Genomic DNA, 20466 nt, shown 5'->3' with positions numbered 1-20466 from the left:
GACCGGCTGATTTAAACACATCTAGTCTCTCCAGAAGTTCCCTGACTAGGTCCTCACTGACCCTGGGCCTGGCTGCGCCTCCCCTGGGTCTGTCGGGGATCCCGGTGGGGGGGGATGCCCCAGTCCCCGCTCAGAAAAATGGAGGCAAAGAAATTATTAAAGAGGTTAGCTTTGTCATCTGATGCGACCACCAGATTTCCTAGCGTGTCCTGCAGAGGCCCCACATTACCTGGTACCATCAAGGGATGCATGCCAGCGTTTGGTTAGCTTTGCTGGCTCATGTTCATCTTGTCGTCAATCAAGACCCCCAAGTCTCTTTCTGTTAGGGTGCTAGTGAGTGTAGCACTGCTGAGCCTATAAGTATGATGCTAGTGGTTCTTCCCAAGATGGAGCACCCTGCACTTCTCCATGTTAAATGCCATCAGGTTTTGGTCCACTCACCTTGCGAGTGTGTCCAGGTCAGCCTGTATCCCCAACCTTTCTTCTAGTGTGGCTGCCTTCCTGCGTAGTTTAGTGTTGTCCGCGGACTTTACCAGTCTGCATCTGATGCCCAAATCCAGATCATTAACGAAGATGTTGAAGAGTACCGGCCTGAGCCCTGAGGGACTCCACTGGTCACCTTGTGCCACGTTGATTCGCTCCCATCAACTAGTACTCATTGGGTCTGACCCCGGAGCCAGTTCCCCAGCCATCGGACCATGAGAGGGTTGAGGCCACAGTTCCCCATGAGGACATCATGGGCAACCAAGGCAACCACTCATTGAAAGCCTGTCTTTTGCTAGTCTCCTATACTTGCTCTGCATGAAAGCAGCTTAGAATAGGTTTAACACAGTATAAAGTATACTTTAATAGCCTACTCCTAAATGTCACGATCAAGGTAATGCTTTGCTCTGCCACTCATGAGTTAGGGATAGTAGCATATGAATTAACATCTCCAATCAGACAGTGTTTCTCCTTTTTTGGTATCCTGTCTCCGACAGTAGCCATAAATAATAACTACTTCAGAAGAAAGACCTAGAAGCTCTGCATTAGGAAATTGAAAAAATAACTTTCTAACAAGGTAGTCAGAGGTTGCCCCAGTCATGTTCCTTCAAAAAAATATACACATATGCATGTGCTATATTGTACTTTACTTAGTGGTTGTTTTAGTGCAGAAATAGCTATGGTTCTGGAGTGGCCTCGTGACAGGGATCCTCTCTTGGACAGTGATCCTCTCTTGGCGGAAAAAGTGAAACCAGTTTACTCTCAAGAAGCGTTTAAAAAAACAAAACAAAAAAAAAAGCTACATGTTTTCCAATAGGGCAAGAACATAGGAGGTCACTGGCTCTTTCTGTGTGCTTGTGTGGTGTGTATGACGAATTATGCGATTCATTTAATGCTGCCTGGGGGCTAGATCCAGCTCATGGAAGTGCAGTTCAGCCTGTAGTGGTGCAGTGGATTGGCAGCCTGCAGCTAGCCTGGCAGGTCTTCCTTCTTTGCCTTGCACAAGGCTGCCAATCTCTTCTGCAGCACCCCTACTGCCTGATGTGCTGCTCCCTCTCTTGGTCAGGTGCTGGTTACCTTTGCTGCTGAGTTCACCCTTCTTTGCCACTGGGAAGGGGAATCGGCAGTGTTTGGCTCAGGTGGCAGAAGCAGTGATGCATGGCAGAGGTAGCAACAGGTGGTGCAGGTGTTTGCAGCTGACTTGCTAGCTGTAGCCCACCACTCATTAAAGGCTGCCAGCCCCTGGTGTAGGCTGTTTTACAAGAGCCTTTTACACAACCACCCTGATAAGGTAGCAAATGATCAGTGACTTATATCCAAGAGTATCAGTTAAAATCTAGAGAGCAAAACCACTTGAATTTGTCATTCCTTTAACTTGGGACAGTTTTAATAAAATTTCCAGTTAAAGCAAATTATTTGGAGGGATAACAAATTTTGCTTGTATATACTATTAAGAACTATTTTATCTCATAGGCATGATGGTCTCACTGCAAAATTAAACCAATACAGCCATTTACTAGTGTTGTGTATATCCTTTTTAACTTGAAAAACTTAAGTAGCTTTTTTGATTTTTAGATAGGCACAAACAAATTGTTCAGGTACAGTGTTTGTGCATTTTCCCTCTTCTCTCTCCTCTTTCACATCTTTTTGAATGATTGATCTGACCATTAATATTGTAGAATTTTTTTAAGCTTATGAGAAGTATCACTGAAATGCAATAGAGTAAAAGAATAACTGTTTGTAGTTTCTGTACTAATTTCACTTCCCATCTTCCTGTTTGTAGATCCCTCGTACCTCTTCTACAAACAACCTAGGTGGATCTGTCAAACGCGTTAGCATTCAGCGCTCCAGTTCTGTTGATGGGAGGTCCCAGAGTCCCAGGCCTCGAGCTGTGCTCTGTCCTGACTCTCCAACTAGTGGTCCTTCACATACCATAGAAGGAAAAATTTGTTCAGGCCTTGAAAGTTTAAATGGTCGCTCTTTGGACAGACCTTGTGTCATCCCTGTCATTACTAACACTTGTGATGATGTAGGAGATGACCGGAATGGTGCTGAGAATATTCCAGTCTCAACCCTGATCTCTAATGCCCGCATCTTATGAAGTGAGCTTAGAGACGAGCATTTAACACTAATGAATCAAAACAGCATAACTACTAAAAGAAAAGGAATCTGCCAAATCCTTCTAATAGGTGCTGGGTTTTTCTTGGTCTACTTTGGTGCACTTTGGAGCTAATTTTGGGCCACTTAAGAATCCTTTTGGTATTTAACTAGTTGTGTCTGAATTGTGCAGTCCAATTCTTTGGAGATGGAAGTAGCACTACTGTAACAGACTCTTTCCAAGTTTTCTAATGACTTTTTTTATAGGATTGCAGTGTAATTAGTTGAAATATAAAAATTTATGTAAATGTGCAGTCTAGAGGTTGGAGCCCCACACTGTGCTGTCCAAGACCTGCGTGCCATTCCTGATTTCCTTCTAGGTGCCCTTGAACAACTTTCTCTCTCTTTTGGTTTCCCAATCTGTCCATGACACTTCCCTTCATAGATTTCAAAAGGTTTTTTTTTTTTTTATATAAAGGAGACATGCTATATAGAAGAGTAGACTTCTGACAAACCTTAAGTCTTATGAACTGTTGCCTCTTACTGCAAATATGGAAGATCTTAAACATATGTTATGACCCCGAAACTAAATACCTCATGAAAATATCCTTTTGTTGGTGTGTAAGTTGGTGAACTGCAATTACCCGTGTACATTTCAGAAGTATAATTGGTAAGATTTGAAAAAGAAATATTTCAGCTCTCTACAAACAGGTGTAACATCAGATAAACGTGGGATTAACTCCATTTCTAAAGCCTTCAAATCACCACAAAATTTAGACTGATGTTCCAGTTTCATTTGGTCTACTTGAGCTGCTGCTGAGATTTGTTCACAACATCTGAAAGCAGCCAGCTTTTATGTATAGTTTGCAGTTTTAGATGGTGCACCTAGGATAAGACTACTTTATATAATGAACTGTCAAAAATAAGCTATAATTTTGTGTCTAGTATATGTCTCTTTGAAAGGGTCAGATCATTAGCTCTGAAGAGGCTTGAAAATGTGGCAGGGGCACACAAGTACCTATGAAGCCAGAAGAGGGTCATCCAAATTGTTTCAGGGTTACCAATAAACCAGCCTCTTAACATTTTGCCTTAGGAAACTTGGAAAGAGAGATTATTGTCATAAAATGCATGAACTGTGCACTGAGGGGCTTCAACATGTTAGCTTATTAAGATTCACTCAGCAAAATATATCCTAGATATCATGCATACCTCTCAACAGTCTTGTTACCAAGTACCTTTTCATTTTGGAATTTAAAATGCATCCCAGCATCTTGGTGCTGGTAACTTTTTTATTTTTCAAAATTTGCAAATGGTGAATCGTTAAAATAGAAGATGGAGAGCGTTTTGAATACTGCAGGAATTGAATTGTTTTTTAGCTTTTGGGTGTCACTGTTGAGAGGTACAAATACTGCAGTGCTGAAATTGACACCTTTTTGTCTCTTCTAATCACTTTTTATTTTATCTTAACAGGGCATGTCTTCACCTTCCTTAGTCAACCTTCCCTCAATCTTTGAAAAGAGGAGACATACCTTAAGCCGATCAACGACTCACTTGATATGAGCTAGGTTTCAAATGGAATGACTTACTGTAATCAACTGACCAGCAGCTGGCTTTCCAGATGACCTGTTATTGATAGTAATGGTACTTTAGTCATTAGCACTTAGTGACAACTAGTAAGATGTTAGATGACACTAAATTAAACGCAAGGAATCTTGACTAGTATTGAAGAGGAGAGAAGCAAGTCAACCAAGCAAGTGATTGAGTTGGACTGGATCTTGGTTAGATGTAACATTTGTTTACGCACATACATTTCCTTACCAACATAATTTTGTTTTTCTTCAACAGAGGTGCTGTTTATGCATTAAATTAATTTGGTGTCAGTTTTTGAAATTAAGATGTCACTCACTTGATTCTTCTGTTGACTGAGGTTATTGCATGAATCAAAAGGAAGTAACCCAATTTCATCAATTGGCTATGCACTCCTTAGTGTAAGCTAATGCTTGGATCATTGATTAAACTGACATGTGTTAAGAATGGCTACCTGCCATTTAAGTATGACAGTTGACCTGTTGTACAGCTGCTTATTCTAGATCTTAAAAAAAAAAATATATAATGCTATGGTCCTCTTGTGTTTTTCTATCTCTTTCTAGTGTAAAGTTGTTGGCTGATAAATATATATGTATGCGGTTATGTGACTGATGAGTCAAAATACTATGACTGACTTAGGCACCAGAAGTCATTTGGTGTGATAAATAAAACAAGCAAACTATTTTTTTTTTAAGCAGGAGTCGGAAAAAATCACTGTACTTAAATTTTATATTTACAGCCTTTTATTTGAGGCAATTGTTAAAGATATTTCCAAAACCTTGGTCAACTGCTTTTTATGTAGTTTATGCAGACTACTTAGATGTGAAGCTGAAATTCTGGAAGTAATTTCAGTTTCTGATAGCTTTTTACTTTTGATGTAGATATACTTTCACAACTTTCACCTATTTTTTTTTCTCTATACTTTCTTTCCAAGTGGTGCATTTCCAACCAATCAAGTTTTCAATATATATTAGCATCCAACACCACCTCAGGAATTGTCCAAATATGTATATTTCTGCACTTCATTAACTTTATTAATTGCCTGTCTGTCCTAAGTGGGGTTTCTGACTTAGGTTTCCTTTAACCACAAGATGCTATCCTACTTGTTTATATGTAATTAGTGCTGCTTTTGAATATGTCAGATGGTCTGTTACCTCTGTTTTTAAGATATAGGTTTTGACAATACAACCAATGTAAATAAACTAATTAAAACAACATTTCTGACTAGTCTGCTAAATTGGCTTTCAGGAAAGTCCAATAAGTTCTCATGCATCTGAAGGGGAAGCTTTGCACTAGGACCTAGTCTAGAAATTTTCTAAATCACTGTAATGTAATCACTAAATACTTAGCTTGTAAGCTGTACCTGGAATTACTGAACAAGATTGACTTCTGTAGATACTGCTCTTTCAGTGTCCAGTTTTCTCTGACAGTATGATTAAGCTTGGATTCCTGTACGTGGAAGTGTTTTAACTCCTGCCAAAAGGAAAATCACTGAATATACACATGTATTTCTTGTTGAATACATCAAAACCGCTAAAACGAACGAGAGATTATTTTATAGACATTGATATTTCGGCATATACTGATTTTTTTGTATATTACAACCTTGGTAGGTTAAAGCATCACATCTTTTTTTCTGAACAGAAGTGTTCCAGATATTATGGTCTTGCTCTTGCAAGGTCCTGGCTGCCCTGTTGTGTCCAGTGGCTCGAGCACCTTGCTGTAGTGAGCTTCTATTATAGCTTTAATGCTGTAGAGTACAAGGCACAGTAAAACAAAGATCTCTATGCATGGATATGTCTAGGCAAGGAAAGTAGGCTCAGATTTTGAATGTAGACAGAACGATGTTCTTGCAAACCTAACTAGTTCTCAGTCAGAAGAGAACCTCTGTTTGCATTGTTCGTGATTTTTCTTCTAGCTACAATTTGTCTGAAGACCTGTTTTTCTTCAGATCAAGGATATCAAACCCATTTGACCTCCCACCCCCTGTGGAGTCAGACCCAAACTGGAGCTTCCTGCAGGCCAGATGAGCAGTGGTGGCAGCATTAATCCCTGCGGTAGCCAGAGCTGCTGTTTCAGTGCAGGTCTGGAATCCAGGAAGTTAACGCCACTGGCTCTTGGAACAAAAAGTATTTTGAAGCCTGAGAAACATGAGCTACAAGGGAAGGCTGAACCTGATTTATTTAGTCTGGGTAAGATGAGACTGGGGGGTGGTATTTGATAAGTCTTCAGATATTTAAGGAATGATTACAGAAGATGGAGAAATGTGTTTTCTCTGTGGCCATAGGGGATGGGACCTAGAACCAATGGCCTCATGCTGCAGCAGGGGAACAATAGGCTGGAATTGAGAGGAACTTTCTGGTTTTGAGGGTGGTCAAACATTTGAACAGATTATCTAGAGAACACGTGGGATCTCTGTCCTTGAACATCTTCAAGAGCAGATTGGAAAGACGCTTGGCTGGGATGTTTTGGTCAGGGATGATCCTTGTCTTGAACTGGGGGCTTGACTAGATCTTGTGAGGTTTTTTCCAGCCCTGTTTTCCTATGATCCTATATACTAATTAAATTGGAGTTGTATATCACAAGTCAGATTCAAAGAAGGTGGAACTACTCAGAAGCTACTTTGCCTCAGTCTTCAGAAAAAAATTCAGCTGCAACCAAACACTTAATAAGGATCATTTGGAAAAGAAAGGGGACAAGCTGAGGGATGAGATAACAAAAGATAGTCCGAGAGCTTTTGAGTGGTCTGAATGAATTCAAGTTTCAGCCTGATAAACTTCATCCCAGGGTACTAGAGGTATTATTGCCCATGGCAATCGTATTCATAAGGTTGCAAAAGATGGGCGAGGATACTAGAGGACTGGAAAAGGACCCACATAGTGCCCTTTTTTAAATGCAGGAAGGAGGACCTGGGGAACTACAGAGTGAGGTAAGGCTAACCCTGCAGCGGGCAGTTATTTGGGCTGGAGGCCCACTTAAGTTTTGGTGAGCTGTCAAAGGCTGCATCAGCACCTTCCTCCCGTGACCTTGGCCTCCTGTCATGGCAGGGAGATGCCAGTTGATCCTATCTGGTCCCATCCACCTTGCACCCACTTCCAGTCTCCATGGCTGGGACCCCTACAGGCAGGGTGCACTGAGCTGGGAAGATGGGATGGGATCTGCGGGCAGGGAGTGGCATCCAGGAATGGGATGGGTAAGTATCCAGGATTGTGGGGTGGTAACAGCGCAGGGCTGGGACATGGGGCTGAGCTGGGATCTCCCTGCGGGCTATGTTTTGCCCACCCTAGGCAACCAGTACCTGGTTAAAGAAGATCATTTACAAGCTGAATGAACTAGCATGGATTTATCTGAAATAAATTGTACCAAAGCACTTGGATCTGCCTCTTTGACAAAGTCAGTATTTGGTGGATGAAGGGACTGCTGTGGACATAATGTATCTAGACTTGAGCAAGCCTTTTAACAAAGTCCCACATGACCTCAAGCAAATGGGAGACGTGTGGACTAGACCAGTAGTTCTCAACCTTTTTTTGTGTCAGGGTGCACTTTTAAACATAGATGGCTATTCCTCATCCAGTAAATAGTTTAAGTAGAAAACACACAAGTATTTTGACCCCAAAATACTTATTACAAACTGCAAGTTAAAGCATCTCACCAGCTTTAATTTTAGAGACAAATTAACATTAACAGGAAAACATTAACAGCAATATCAACGTGTGGCCTCCATTACTCCCAAGTGACATTCATCATTGTGCAGTTTGCACAATGCAAATTGCCGGTGCCCGTTGCTCCTAATTTGCAGCCCCCTGGCCCTGCTGGTTTCCCACAGCTCCCACACCATTCCAGCCCTGCTGGTGCCCCTCACTACTGACCTGCTGCCCCCGTGCCCCAGCCCCCCAGTGTGTGGGGTGGGGGTGTGCACCCACAATGGGCATGGGCTGTGGCCTCGCTGGATTAGTACAGGCAGGAGCTGCCTCCTGGGCCCAGCAGATGGGACTAGGGGCAAAGTGTCAAGATTAGTTGGTGCTGCTGCTGCCACCAGGACCCCTGCACCAGCCATGCTGCTAGCAGCATGAAGGAGGAGGAATGGACAGGGGGTGGGGTGGTGGGGACTGCGCTGCCCTCACTTCCACTGCCAGCTGTTTGTGCGTCAGGCCGCAGCTCTGCCCCGCTGCCATGGCCTGGCTGCTGCTGCTCCCCTCAGGTTGCCTGTACTGCCCCCCACCCCACCTCCCCTCTGGGGTAGAGCTGCAACCTGAGGGGAGTGGTAGCAGTGGGAGGAAGTGAAGGCAGCACAGCCCTTCCCCCACCTTCCTGCCCCCTGTCCCTCCCAGTCCATTGCTCCTTGCTCAGCTGGTAGTGTGGCTGGTTTGGGGGTCCCAGTGGTGGCAGCAATGAGTCTCTGCCCTCCTGTGCTGGGTTGTCTATGCCTCCCCCCACCCCATTGACTTACCTCTGGGAAGCTGTGGGAGCTGCTCTCTACGTTGCCTGGCTCCCACATGTGTCTGTGCGGACACATGCATGTGCCACCCCTTGCCCAATTGCTGCTCTTCCACTTCCCCCAGCCCATTGCAGGCTGGAACTCTGCCAGCCTGCAAGGGGAAACCCATGTTTTTCCATGATTATTCTCAAGCCTTTCATATATTCTTGCAACCCACTTTTGGGTCATGACCCATGGGCTAAGAAATGCTGGACTAAACTAAACTACTATGAGGTAGATAGACAACTGGCTCAACAGCTGCAAGCAAGGGATAATTATATGTGGATCCATATCAGAATGGCAGGAGGGTTCAAGTGGAGTCCCACAGGAGTCTGCTCTGGGCCCAGTGCTGTTCAACATTTATTAATGATTTGGAAGCTGGAACTGACTGCTGCCTGAGCAAGTTGGCAGGTTATACACAATGGGGAAGGTGTGCAAGCATACTGAAGGACAGGAGTGCAATTCAGAAGCATCTTGACAGACTGGGAAGCTGGGCTGGAGCTAACAGGATGAAGTTCAATGCTACAAATGCACGGTGCCACATCTGGGAAAGTAATCAAAAATACAGATATAAAATGGGTGACATCTGCCTGGATGGCGGCATGACAGAAGGATCTGGGAGTTTTTGTAGATCACAGACTGTATATGAGTTTGCCTTGTGATGTAGCTGCACAAAAGGGAAATGTGATTTTTTTTAAATGTTTTATTTTGGAATGCATCAATAGAAGCATTAAGTGCAAGATATGGGAGCTGATGGTGCCTCTCTTGGCACTGGTTAGGCCTTATCTGGAGTATTGTGTGTGGTTTTGGGTTCCTCATTTAAAAAAGAACATAGTGAAGTTAAAGGATGTCCAGAGACAAGAAAAATGACAAAGGGTTCAGAAGGCAAGCCATATGAGGAGAGGTTGAAGAAAACGGATGGTTCAGCTTGTGGAATCCAGAGACAAGAAAAATGACAAAGGGTTCAGGAGGCAAGCCATATGAGGAGAGGGTGAAGAAAACGGATGGTTCAGCTTGTGGACAAGGCACTTAGGGGACATGATAGCACAATTTAAATACCCAAAGGGCTGCCATAAAGAAGAGAGGGGGCATCTTTTCTTTCTTGCTGCAGAGAGTAGGATGCAGATCAATGGCTTGAAGTCACAGCAAGTAGGTTTAGACTGGATATCAGGAAAAACATCATTGTTAGTAAGGCAGTGGAACAGAATACCTAGGGAAGTTGTGAACTCTCCATCACCGGAGGAGTTCAAGAAGAGGTTGGACAAGCATTGGTTAGGTATGATGAAGGCATACAGGGGCGATGCGTATGGGGTGCACGTGGGTGCACCCCCTGAGTGTGGTGGTGCACCCCCTACAAAAAGGCACTGGCGACACTGTCAGCAGTGCCTGCAGGCACTTGCTACTCGCTGCCCTGCTGCCAACACCGCCGGCAGCATCTGCGGGCAGTCCGCGATCCCCGCTGGCTGCCGCTGCCGCTGCTGGTGGTGGCTGTGGGTGGTCGCTGACCCTTGTTTGGCGTCCGCCACCCCCCTGCCACTGACAGCGCGGGCGGCGTCTGCGGGACCGCTGTTGTGCTCCAGCTGCCGGAGGCACGAGTCGTTGATGAAGGCATAGCTGCTATGCCTATGGTCTACTAGGGTTTTTCCCATACTTCTGGGCTTTGCTGGTTGTCACATGGGGGCTGGGAAGGAATTTTCCCCTCACCTTCTGCTGCTTCCTCCTGCTACATCTGCCAGGGCTGTGTGTTTGGGGGGGGGTTGGCTTCCTCAGGAGGATTGGGTATTGGCTGAAGCCATGGCTGGGAATTTTGACTAGGTTGTGCCGGTGCACCTGCTGGGACTTAATTATGGAGATTCCTGGCCAGCAGGTCATGCTCCTCTGCTCATGGTCAGACCGATCACTATATGTGGGGTCAGGAAGGAATTTTACCCCATGGTCAGATTGGTACAAACTGTGGGGTGTTTTGTCTTCCTCTGTAGTAGAGGGCATGGCCCTCTTCCATCCTTCAAGGATCTCTCTCTAGCATATTTTTAACAGGCTTTGTAGCAGCTGGACACTAGCCACCATGCTTTACCTGTGGCAGACCAGGTGTGATGTTTTGTGGTTGTGTCAGAGTTGATTGTATAGGTTTGCTAATGGGTTGGACAATGGGTTTGGAGTGGGTTTGGAAGGGGATGATCCTGCCTCAGGCAGGGGGTTGGACTAGACAGCCTCTGGAGACCCCTTCCAGCCCTATTTTTTTATGAAACTATAAGAAGCTTGTGTAATCAGAGGGCTTGTTTTGTCAGATGCAGTATCTGATGAAGTAAGCCCTCTGCTTATGAACGCTTATGCTATACCTCTCTGGTTTATTTAGTTTATAAAAGTACAAATCCAGCCTACCTTTTTCTATAGCATCACGTAGCATTACCTCCCCCAATCCAATTGGGATATATTCAGCTTCCTGAGCCTGTGCCACACATCTGAGTTTCGGTGTTTAGTGCTTTTTGAGAGTAGATCTGCAAGAACTGAAGTATTTGAACATGGGTTAGAAAAACCATTATTTGAATGTTCCAGTATATTTTTAAACATTTTTATTTCTTAATTAACTTGAAATAATTCTGATGTTTTTAGGGCCTTCTGTTTGAGTGATGTCGTTCTCGTGTATCCTATTCTTTTTTCTGTTTTTCCCCTACTCCATAGTGGAGCTTACTGGGGAAAAATGTTAGTTTGAAACTAATGTTTTAGTCTAATCCAATACATAACTGATCTCTGCTACCTCATCTTATGCTCTGCTGGATCACATTTAGAAAAACCCTCTTTTTGTTCCTCCTAGTCTAGCTTTTATAATCTTATATATTTAAAGCTGTCAGTGTGGTGATTGATTGTTTTTGTTTTTTGTCTTCATGTCTCCCAGGATAGTGTAAATAATCAGCCTAATTAACAGCAAGGGTTGGGTTTAGGTAATTAAAAAAATTCTGTAACTATATAAGGATAGTTAAGCACTGAAACAGGACATGGGAGAGGTTGGAGGGGAAAACGAAGGAACTTTAAAGTAGGACATTGGGAGCCAGGTATTTGGGCATTTGGTTTTTCTTTCATAGATAGAGCACCTTCCACTTCTGGCATCTCCTGCATGATTCTCCAGTTTAGCAAGGTTGCTTTTGAACTTTAAAATACGCAGATGACAGGAGGGGCAAAAAGCAGGGTCAATCAATACATATTCCCTCCCTGCATCTAACACACTAATAAAAATGCTAACTAGCGCTGGACCCAGAACAGAGCCTGTGCATACCCTCACCCTGCTTGAGACTTCCTGCTAGGCTGACATTGCTCCATTAATAATTACTCTTTGCCTGTCATTATTCAACCAAGTATGTAGTCCTTTAATTTTAATCCTATCTAGCCTGCTAGCTTGCTTGGGAGGATGGTATGTAGGACTGTCAAAATATTTTAACGTCTGTCTGTCTGTCTGTCATGTCAATGTCCACTGCGTTCTACCACTCAACCAGATAATTACAAAGCGACTTACAACTTACTCCATTAACTTCCCAAGGAGTAACTTGTCAGGTCCTACTTTTTAAAAAACAGATGAAAAGATGTGCATTAAGTTAGGTGAGTTCACAGGGAACTAGAGAAAAGAGTTGCCAACCCTTCAGCATTGCTCTGTAGTCTCCAGGAATTAGATATAAATCTCCAGGAGATTGCTGAGAGTCACCCAGGAGATGAATGATAAGGCATTCATTAAAATAAATATTAAATGTTGAATCTGATTTATAGAGTCATCCAGTAAGTTTTTAAAATGTAATAGTAATGTGCGTTTGCCTTCCTGATGTAAAGTCTATGCACCGTAATCTGTAACTGATACACGTGGGCACGTTCCCGTTGTGTCGCAGGCACATCGGCCTTCTGGAAACCTCCCGGAATAGATTCGAACAGAGCTGGCAACCCTTCTAGAGAAGGGCTGTCATCAATGACTGCCCATTTTACTGGCATTTCTAGGTTTGTTTCTTGAGAGCCCTGACATGATTTCCACCATGTCGTGTTGACTGAAATGAATTCAAGTGAGTTAAAGGTTCTCTGATACATACTTTGTTTAGGATCTCCATCCTTTCCCTTGTCTGTTTAGAGCAGAGGCTCTCAACTGGTGGTCTGTGGCCCCCTGCGATGCTGCAAGAACCTGCTCTGACGCTAGCGTTGCTACCATGGCTGGTGGAACTGCACTAGGTGTCTTGCTTTTCTAGAGGCGTTTTCTAGAGTCTACCTGGGAAAAGCTGCGGCAGAAGTAGCATGTGCCCGCCTGCATTATGTAATGCAGGCAGATGCACCTTTCTGCTGTGGCTCTTTCTTAGCTCAGCTCTGACGTGCATCCTGAAAACTGAGGTGCGAAGCACTGTTTCGCTCTGCGGTGGTAGCAGCAACCCTAGTTTGGCACCCCTTTGGCCTACTTCCTTCCCCACTCCCAGGTCTCGTTGTGTCCTCTTGCAGACTCTCAGTGGTCCCCGTGTGTTGCATATGCAGCCCAACACCTCACCACCTGCTCGCTGAGTGCTCCTGAACTCTCTCCATTAGGGCTCCAGGGCTGCAGTTTGGGGGAGGGTTGCGCTGGGGTGGCCAAGGGAAGAACTTGGCCCAGTGGTTCCTGATCCCAAACCTGGCGCCCGGTCAATGGTGGGGCAGTCCGCTGCTGCTCTGGGAGCAAAAGTGCACTGGACCAGACAGAGCTAGAGCACAATATAACCACACATTCAATTAATAATCCAATACTTAATAAAAATCATAATGTTCACATTATAATATTCATAATATATTTATATGTATTTTAAAATGGCATGGTACTAAATTCTGAAAAGTTTTGGAGAGATGCCTTGAGTTGCAAAAGGTTTAGACTCATTGGTTTAGATTAATTCTGCTAATTGTCTGATCAGGTGTTTTTCTGTGTCATGAAAGAAGCAATGTAAGCCTTGAGCATCTGGTGTTACCTTTTATGCCTTCTGTTAATAATGAGCCTTCTCCATCTGAGCAGCAGACCCACAGCTTTCTGCTCTCTTTTTGGCTGACGTGCAAAATCTCTTCCTGTTGGCTTGAACGTTTCTTGCCAGTTTTGTAACCCTTTTGCTTTCCTGACTATTTTCTCCTATACACTTGTGCTACATATACTTCACGTGCTCTAATTTGCATGTTTACCTCACTTTTCAAATGTCTAAAAAGCAATTTGTGGCCACCTTGATTTCTTGTGGTCTTTCTCTTATGTATTGTAAAATAAAATGTGCAAACGCAGTAAGATGTTTGATAATCAAAGGCAAGAATGCACAACTGGCTGTAACAAACATGGTGCAAAACTGTCGGACAACAATGGGGAGAGTTGGGAGCCATTTATGATGATGACTGTAGCAAGTGAGTAATAAACATTCACAGATACTTCCTAGTGTGTCAGCTACACCAGAATTGTCAATTCTGTGACTCTTTCTGAAAAGGACAGGTTTGATAACGTGTATAATATAGCAAATGTGTGCATTGTTTGGGTCAAAGACCCCTTTTGTCTGATTAATAGAGTTGGGAGAAAAATGTGTCAGAAAAGCCTATTGCACAATGGTCAACACCTGTTTGCTTACAGCAGGACTGGCAAAAGTCATTCAGGCGGTAGATAGAAATAGGCAGAACCATCAACCCCACACTGCTGGGCTGGTGAGTGATTACTAATAGATCCAGAATCTAAGTTTGCTCCCGGAGTGGGTGGGGAGGATGAAACACATGGCTCCTTTAAGGTGTGTGCTTTATTTGTAGTAGCTGTTACTACTGCAGCTGGGTGCTTCCAAGGAAAATGAGTTACCTGGGTGGGCCCTTCCGGTCAGCATAGCCCACCTGATTGAAACTGCTATCTGTGGCTTTGGAGTCTGGATTAAATGAGACTAAAAAATGGACCTGATGAAGAATGCCTGGTATTTGAAAGCTTGTTTAAGTTTATCCCAGCCACGCAGTTGCTGTAATAAAAGATCTCACCCAAAAAGCCCCTTGCCTCTCACTAAGAGATTGAGTGATCTGATATGTTGAGATATACAAAACACAAGCAGCTTAAAGTTTTTACTAATGGCTACTACACCGGGAATCCAATCTATGGCTGGGCCTTCTAACTACAACCACAGTAGAAGTAATAGTTTTGGTCTACCTGGTAACTCTTAGCTTCTCTTTCTCCAGATGCAAGACTAATGTTTGCACCCAGATTATAGGCTCGGTAGAATTAAAGCAACCTTCTCTCTGAATCGGTCTGGCTGAATCAGTGGAGCAGGCCACATTTGAGCCTATTTCACTTCTGACTCAACAGAAGGGCAGGATAGGATTATTCAGCATGCAAGAAATGATTCAGCTCTTTCTCAGTGAAAGCAGTTTTAAGATTCAGAAAATAAAGAATATCTGCCATAAACTCTGCCACCCATCTTGTCAGGGGATGTACAAAATTAGAAGCTTATAGGAATAAGCAGATTACCCTGGTTTGTACCTGCTGTTATCGTAGCCATGGATGGAAGAAATCTTACCTTTTGTGCCAATTCCTGACCCTGCTGACGTCTGCAGTCATTTTCCCATTATTGCAGTGGGGCCGGGATTGGGGTTGTAATGACCCTTTGGAGCATCTACTTGCACATGTTTCAATCCAGTGCCTCTTCAAGAGACTAAGGACCTCCAAGAATGGGTTATTTTAGATGAGGATGACAACTTTCAGTACCCAGAGCTGCTGTCCTATCCATATTTACAGCTTGTTTAATGTCTAAGTGAATATTCTCTAGACATATCAGTTCGAAGTATCAATCCCATCCCGTCTTGCTAGTGAGCGTGTGCATCTCTAAGTTTCTGGATCCCATTATTCCAATAAAAGGAATTGCTAAACCATTATCGCCATTGTCACTATGGTGATGCTAAAAAAATGTTTAGGTCACTTCAACAGCACTCCAATCACTTTCTGTCAGGGTATTGTTTCTCACTTGTTTACAGATTTTAATTGCCACAGCTTGGTGTAATTTGCCTAACGAACAATTATTTAAGTGACTTGAGGCCTCCACTGATGTAAGCCCACCCCATTCTTCTAGGCTTTGTACTAGCATGTCAGTCTTTATCTGTCATGTCTATTTGCAACGTAACTTCTTTCAGGCCAAAGACTAGAAAAAAATATTGCTTACATTGTTTATATGTGGAGAAACAAAGCAAGTCACCTTCTATTCCTGTCCCTAAAAGTCACATTGCAAATGCATCAAGGACTTCAACCTTCTTCTCTTTTGGTTTCTATATGTTGCCTGAATAGCCAGATCATCTTTCCTGCTGCCATATTTGCACATTCCACATCTGCAAACCTATTCCTATTTATGATTAATAACTTGGTGCTAGAATAAACATACTGCAAGTTTCTAAAGCCTTTGTGGACTAAAGTGATTAATTTTGCGCAATTCTTTGTTTGAAGAGGAAAGGTAGACATGACAACTGCTTAAAAGCACCTGTTTTGAATCTGTTGCAGAGAGGGCTGCCTGACCTGTATTTTACAGTAAAATAGCTGTTATTTCACTGTGTTTTCATGTTACTATTTTTGTGATGGATGTTGACGACATCTAAAAGCCAAGCATCATCTGAAGACAAAACAAAGGTTGGCTAAAGTGGATTTTTTTTAAGGACATATGAAAAGCTGTTAAGAGCTAGAAAGGCTGGCTGATGAATACACAACTAGTGTTGGATGGGTGAAGGTTTTTGCCTTGGGACTGGTTTTAAACTCTGAGCCAGAAATTAGCTCTCCTCTATCAGCGACAAAAGATAGAATGGGAATAAGGACCCCACAAAAACAAACTAATTAAACATCTACTGCAACAGATTTAGCACTGGCAGACATTAGGCAAATGAAGGATTTTTAGATAAGAACTTAGCTGTACTTAGACTTGAATTTTCAGCTGTCAGTATACCTTAACACCCCACGAATGAACACAATCATGCATTTGTATGTGCAAATTAGGTAGTTAGGTGCACAATTACTTGCTCTATGTGCAAATGCTCATTAGTTTTACTGCCTTTCATTGGCTGAGCCCAACGGTAAGTAATTAAGCCTGGCAGTGTTCCTTTAAATAAGGAGTAAAACTGATACTATGATGCAGACACCTTATAATAATACTGGAACAATGAATGAACAGGAGGGACCGCGCAGTCTCGAGCTGGGGAAAAATAGGGGTAATGACAGGTGTAACATATGTAAAGTGTTCTCTATCTTTTTCCATAGACATGAAAAATATGGGAGGTTTGATTTGTGTGCACAGACCATGGTACTAAGATTTTATGGGTTGTTACCTGTAGATGGAGTAAAAGAAATTAGACCAGTGGTCTATGTGCTGCATGGGAATGGGCGAGTTCAGTGGGGGCCAGCCTTTTCAGCAGGTGTGCCGTAAATTCGTCCTGCCCCTCCTCGAATACCACTCCCATTCCCTTCTCCAGTGCGCTTTCTACTTTCTGCCCTGTGCTCCTTGCCCCGTTTGCTATTCTGCTTCCTGCCCTAACTGAGGCTGTGCTGTCCGTCCCCTCCCTGACTTGTCCTGTGTTGCCTGTCCCCTCCATGTGCCTCATACTGGGCAGCCTGTGTCGCGTGTGTCGTAGATCGACTACCCCGGTCCAGTTGATTGCTAGTTCTGTTTTAACTTTTTTTGGGAAAAAAAAAGCCAAGTACCAATGTTCAGAAGTTTTATGCATCTCTATTGATTCCACGTGCAGTGTGTGGAGGAAACGAGTGTGGGGGCTGAAGTAGAAGAGTAACCTGGGTATGTAGGCTGAAGACAGAGAGTGCATCATTGGTTGAGCTATAGGGATGTAGTTGCTGATGGAAGCAGTAACTAAAATAATTAGTAGTCTCTCATAGTAGTTGTAGGCTACAGTGCATTAAGTGCTATAAGGACACAGGGCATAGGAGGTCTGACTTTTGCCCGGGGCTTGTTTGGACTGAGAGCAAGTAGTTCTTGCATGTGTCCTACTTTGGAGGGAACCAGATCAGCCAGTGTTCAGGATTCAATGAATGGGTTTGGGAGGAAGTTATGGAGTAACGTGTGTGGGATGGTGGAAGACTCGATTCTCTCTGGCATTTGAGAAGTGAAATGTAGGTGATTGCTTCTCCAGCCTCCCCTGGACAAAATATGCAGCCTCCCAAGCACACCATTCATTTGTGTATGGATTCTACTCAAATGAAGTATAAAGTGCATTAGCTGCCCATTACCTGGGAGGCTTTCATTTCATGTGTGGTTAAAAAATGGTAGTGTGTACTTGCTACTATTTGGAGATACTAGCTACTGCTCAGCATCAATGTCCTCATAAATATTCAAATTCTCTATCTTTACCTGAACAGTAAGTGATTTATTGACTATATTGGATTCCAAGCTCCTACATGCTTTCTGCTACTCTGATGGCAAAGATAATATTTCGGTAGTTTCTCAGCCTGGAGGGAATGTAAATATAAGCATAATTGATTTCCAAAATGTGCCTTTTCTTGTGTTTCAATGGTTTGTGCATTACAGTTGGTATGGCTGACAAATCAGCACTGATTGCTAATTAAAAAGCTGAATATATTAAGGAGTTTCTCACATCCATTTCTTCCTCAGATTGAAACCTGAGCTCTATGAACACTAGCAAAGCTCTAATGGGTACGGTCTAATTACTTGCCATTTTTGCTTTGACTTAACAGTTCATGAATTACAGTACCTCTGACTGACAGATCATTGCTGATTGCTAATTAAATGGTAGAATTCAGTTTTATCCACCTCCAGCTTATACCTCCGTAAAAGTGACACTGTATTGTAGCAAAAAGCTTTCTCTGCTCATTTATTGGTTATGTAAAAATTGATGCTCTTATCCCTCTGTGAAACAAAATTTCGTAATGTAGTTTTAATATAAGTGGCGGATAAATAGTAATTCTATTTTCTAAATCTATCATTTTTCTTCTAAAGGAGACTTTGGGGAGAGACTGCTGAAGGCAGTATCATGACTCAGGATGTTCCCTGGGGGTGCTTATTCTCTTATGCCTAGCCTTACCTATCATTTAGTGAACACGAAGGACAACAAAATCTTCAGTTTTTATCTGAACAATGGGACAGTTCGTTCACAACACTAGGTGTCCACCAAGCCGCTGCCAGGTAATAGAAACAAAGCCAGGAATTGATTTCCTCCCCTTTTCATCCCCTCATTTGTCTGTTTTTATTCAACCTGCTTTCAGAATTTAATTTGACCCTTGACACTACCACTGTTATAACTGGACTGACATATTTTAATAGACAATAGAGAGCTATGAAAGGAGGGAGGTGCAAAGGGTGGGAGCTCTTTGAGATGGTTGGCATCCAGTACTATATAGATAGAATCATGGAGAGCTGTGATAGGTACAATGCAATAAATGTCCGGTGACATTCAAAATATTACTCTAGGATTAAATTCATAACTAGATCTCATTAAAATCAGTCATTGTACCGCAGGTTTGGAAAGCTACAACTTTAAAAGAGTGTGCTAACAGGAATTCAGAGAATTGCAAACCAAAAAGCCTGCCTTAGTAGTGCTAGACTTATTTGTTTAAACTAATTAAAAAAGAGAGTTTGAAAAGATTTAAAAGAAATTGGTATAGCATCTCTAAAGGAAAATGGTGCCTCTCTAATCTGTTACAGTTCCCGTGAGTGCTCATACAGACTAAGGTATGCATTGTTTTTCTTTGCAAAAATTCCCCTAATTTAATTGCTCAAAACCATGTCAAAGAGGAATGATATGATTTGTTAGATTGTGTTTGTTGGAAAATTGATTGTTTAGTGCATTTGGCATCTAACTAATCATAATGGGGCTCCGCTGTCCCTACAGTCTATTGAAAAGGAGGGACGAATCAAGAAAAGTAGAGCTTTTCCTTCATAAAGCCTTATAAAATGCTACTGCTATTCAGGTAGTGACAGTGGGTGTGTATACACGTGCTTTAATGTGCACCTAAACTTAATGCACATTTGCCTAATGCACAGTAAGGTGATTTAGGCACGTGCACGCATAAAGCAGGTAGCAGATTTATGTGCGAATAGCAAAATCGCTTTAGTGAATGTGTTGACACACTGATGTTCATTAACACGGGTGTGTGGACTGACTTGCGACTAAAGTTAGTCCCAAGTCAATGAACACACACCTTGTTAATGCGCATTAGTGCATGTACGTGTTCACCAATGTGATTTAGCTATTCGGGCAGAAATTTGATACCTGCCTTATGCAGGTATCAAATTTAGGCTTGAATAACCTTAAATCACCATCTGTACGGTACATTAAGGGTGCACACGTGTAGATGTGTGCTCTTAATGCGCCTTAAATCGGGCTAACGTGCATTAAATGCACACATGTAGATGTGCCCAGTGTGTTAGGAGTATCTCACTATCTGAATCTAGTTCTTTACCTTCAAAAAAAGCAAAATAAATAAATAAAAATGCAAACCTCTTCCTTTCCAACACCCCCATCCAAGGGCTTATGTTATTAATCCAAGATAATAAACAGGGACTTGGAATTGTTACAGTCAATGTCCCTAATAAATGTAAGATTCTAAGTAGCGATATGTAGAAGCAAGATTCCTCATCTAAAGAAAGAATTAAATTTTACTGTTGATTTAGTATTTAAATATGAGAATGATGGGTGCTACAGTAAAGCTAAGATAGATGAACTTGGCTGAGATAGTTTTGAGTTATGTTTCATTAATCCAGAGAGATTCTACATGGCGGGTACAGAGTGAACCTGGATAAAATGTGACTCAATCACTTGTGTAAAATAAAATGGGAGTAGATAGAAGAGACCTGAATATATAGTGTCAATTTATACTG

At 42.6% G+C, this 20466-nt stretch overlaps 1 protein-coding gene across 6 annotated transcripts in view; it reads left to right on the top strand.

The window, feature by feature from the left end:
• Positions 1-5377, top strand: part of ECT2 (epithelial cell transforming 2) — a 62306-nt gene extending 56929 nt beyond the window's left edge. For 4 of the 6 annotated variants that reach the window (XM_006021712.3, XM_006021714.3, XM_006021711.3 and 1 more), the window contains 2 exons: positions 2267-2585; positions 4051-4122. In XM_006021712.3, coding sequence (XP_006021774.1) covers positions 2267-2584 — 318 coding nt within the window. In that variant the 3' untranslated portion in view covers position 2585; positions 4051-4122. Of the gene's footprint in view, positions 1-2266; positions 2586-4050 lie in introns of all 6 variants that reach the window. The other 2 variants (XM_006021716.3, XM_006021715.3) reach the window with 1 other exon arrangement.
• The last annotated feature ends 15089 nt before the right edge of the window (positions 5378-20466 follow it).

This window comes from Alligator sinensis, unplaced genomic scaffold (genome assembly GCF_000455745.1).
Source record: "Alligator sinensis unplaced genomic scaffold, ASM45574v1 scaffold379_1, whole genome shotgun sequence".
In the NCBI taxonomy this organism is placed as follows: domain Eukaryota; kingdom Metazoa; phylum Chordata; order Crocodylia; family Alligatoridae; genus Alligator; species Alligator sinensis.
This window is presented reverse-complemented; position numbering and strand designations above follow the sequence as displayed.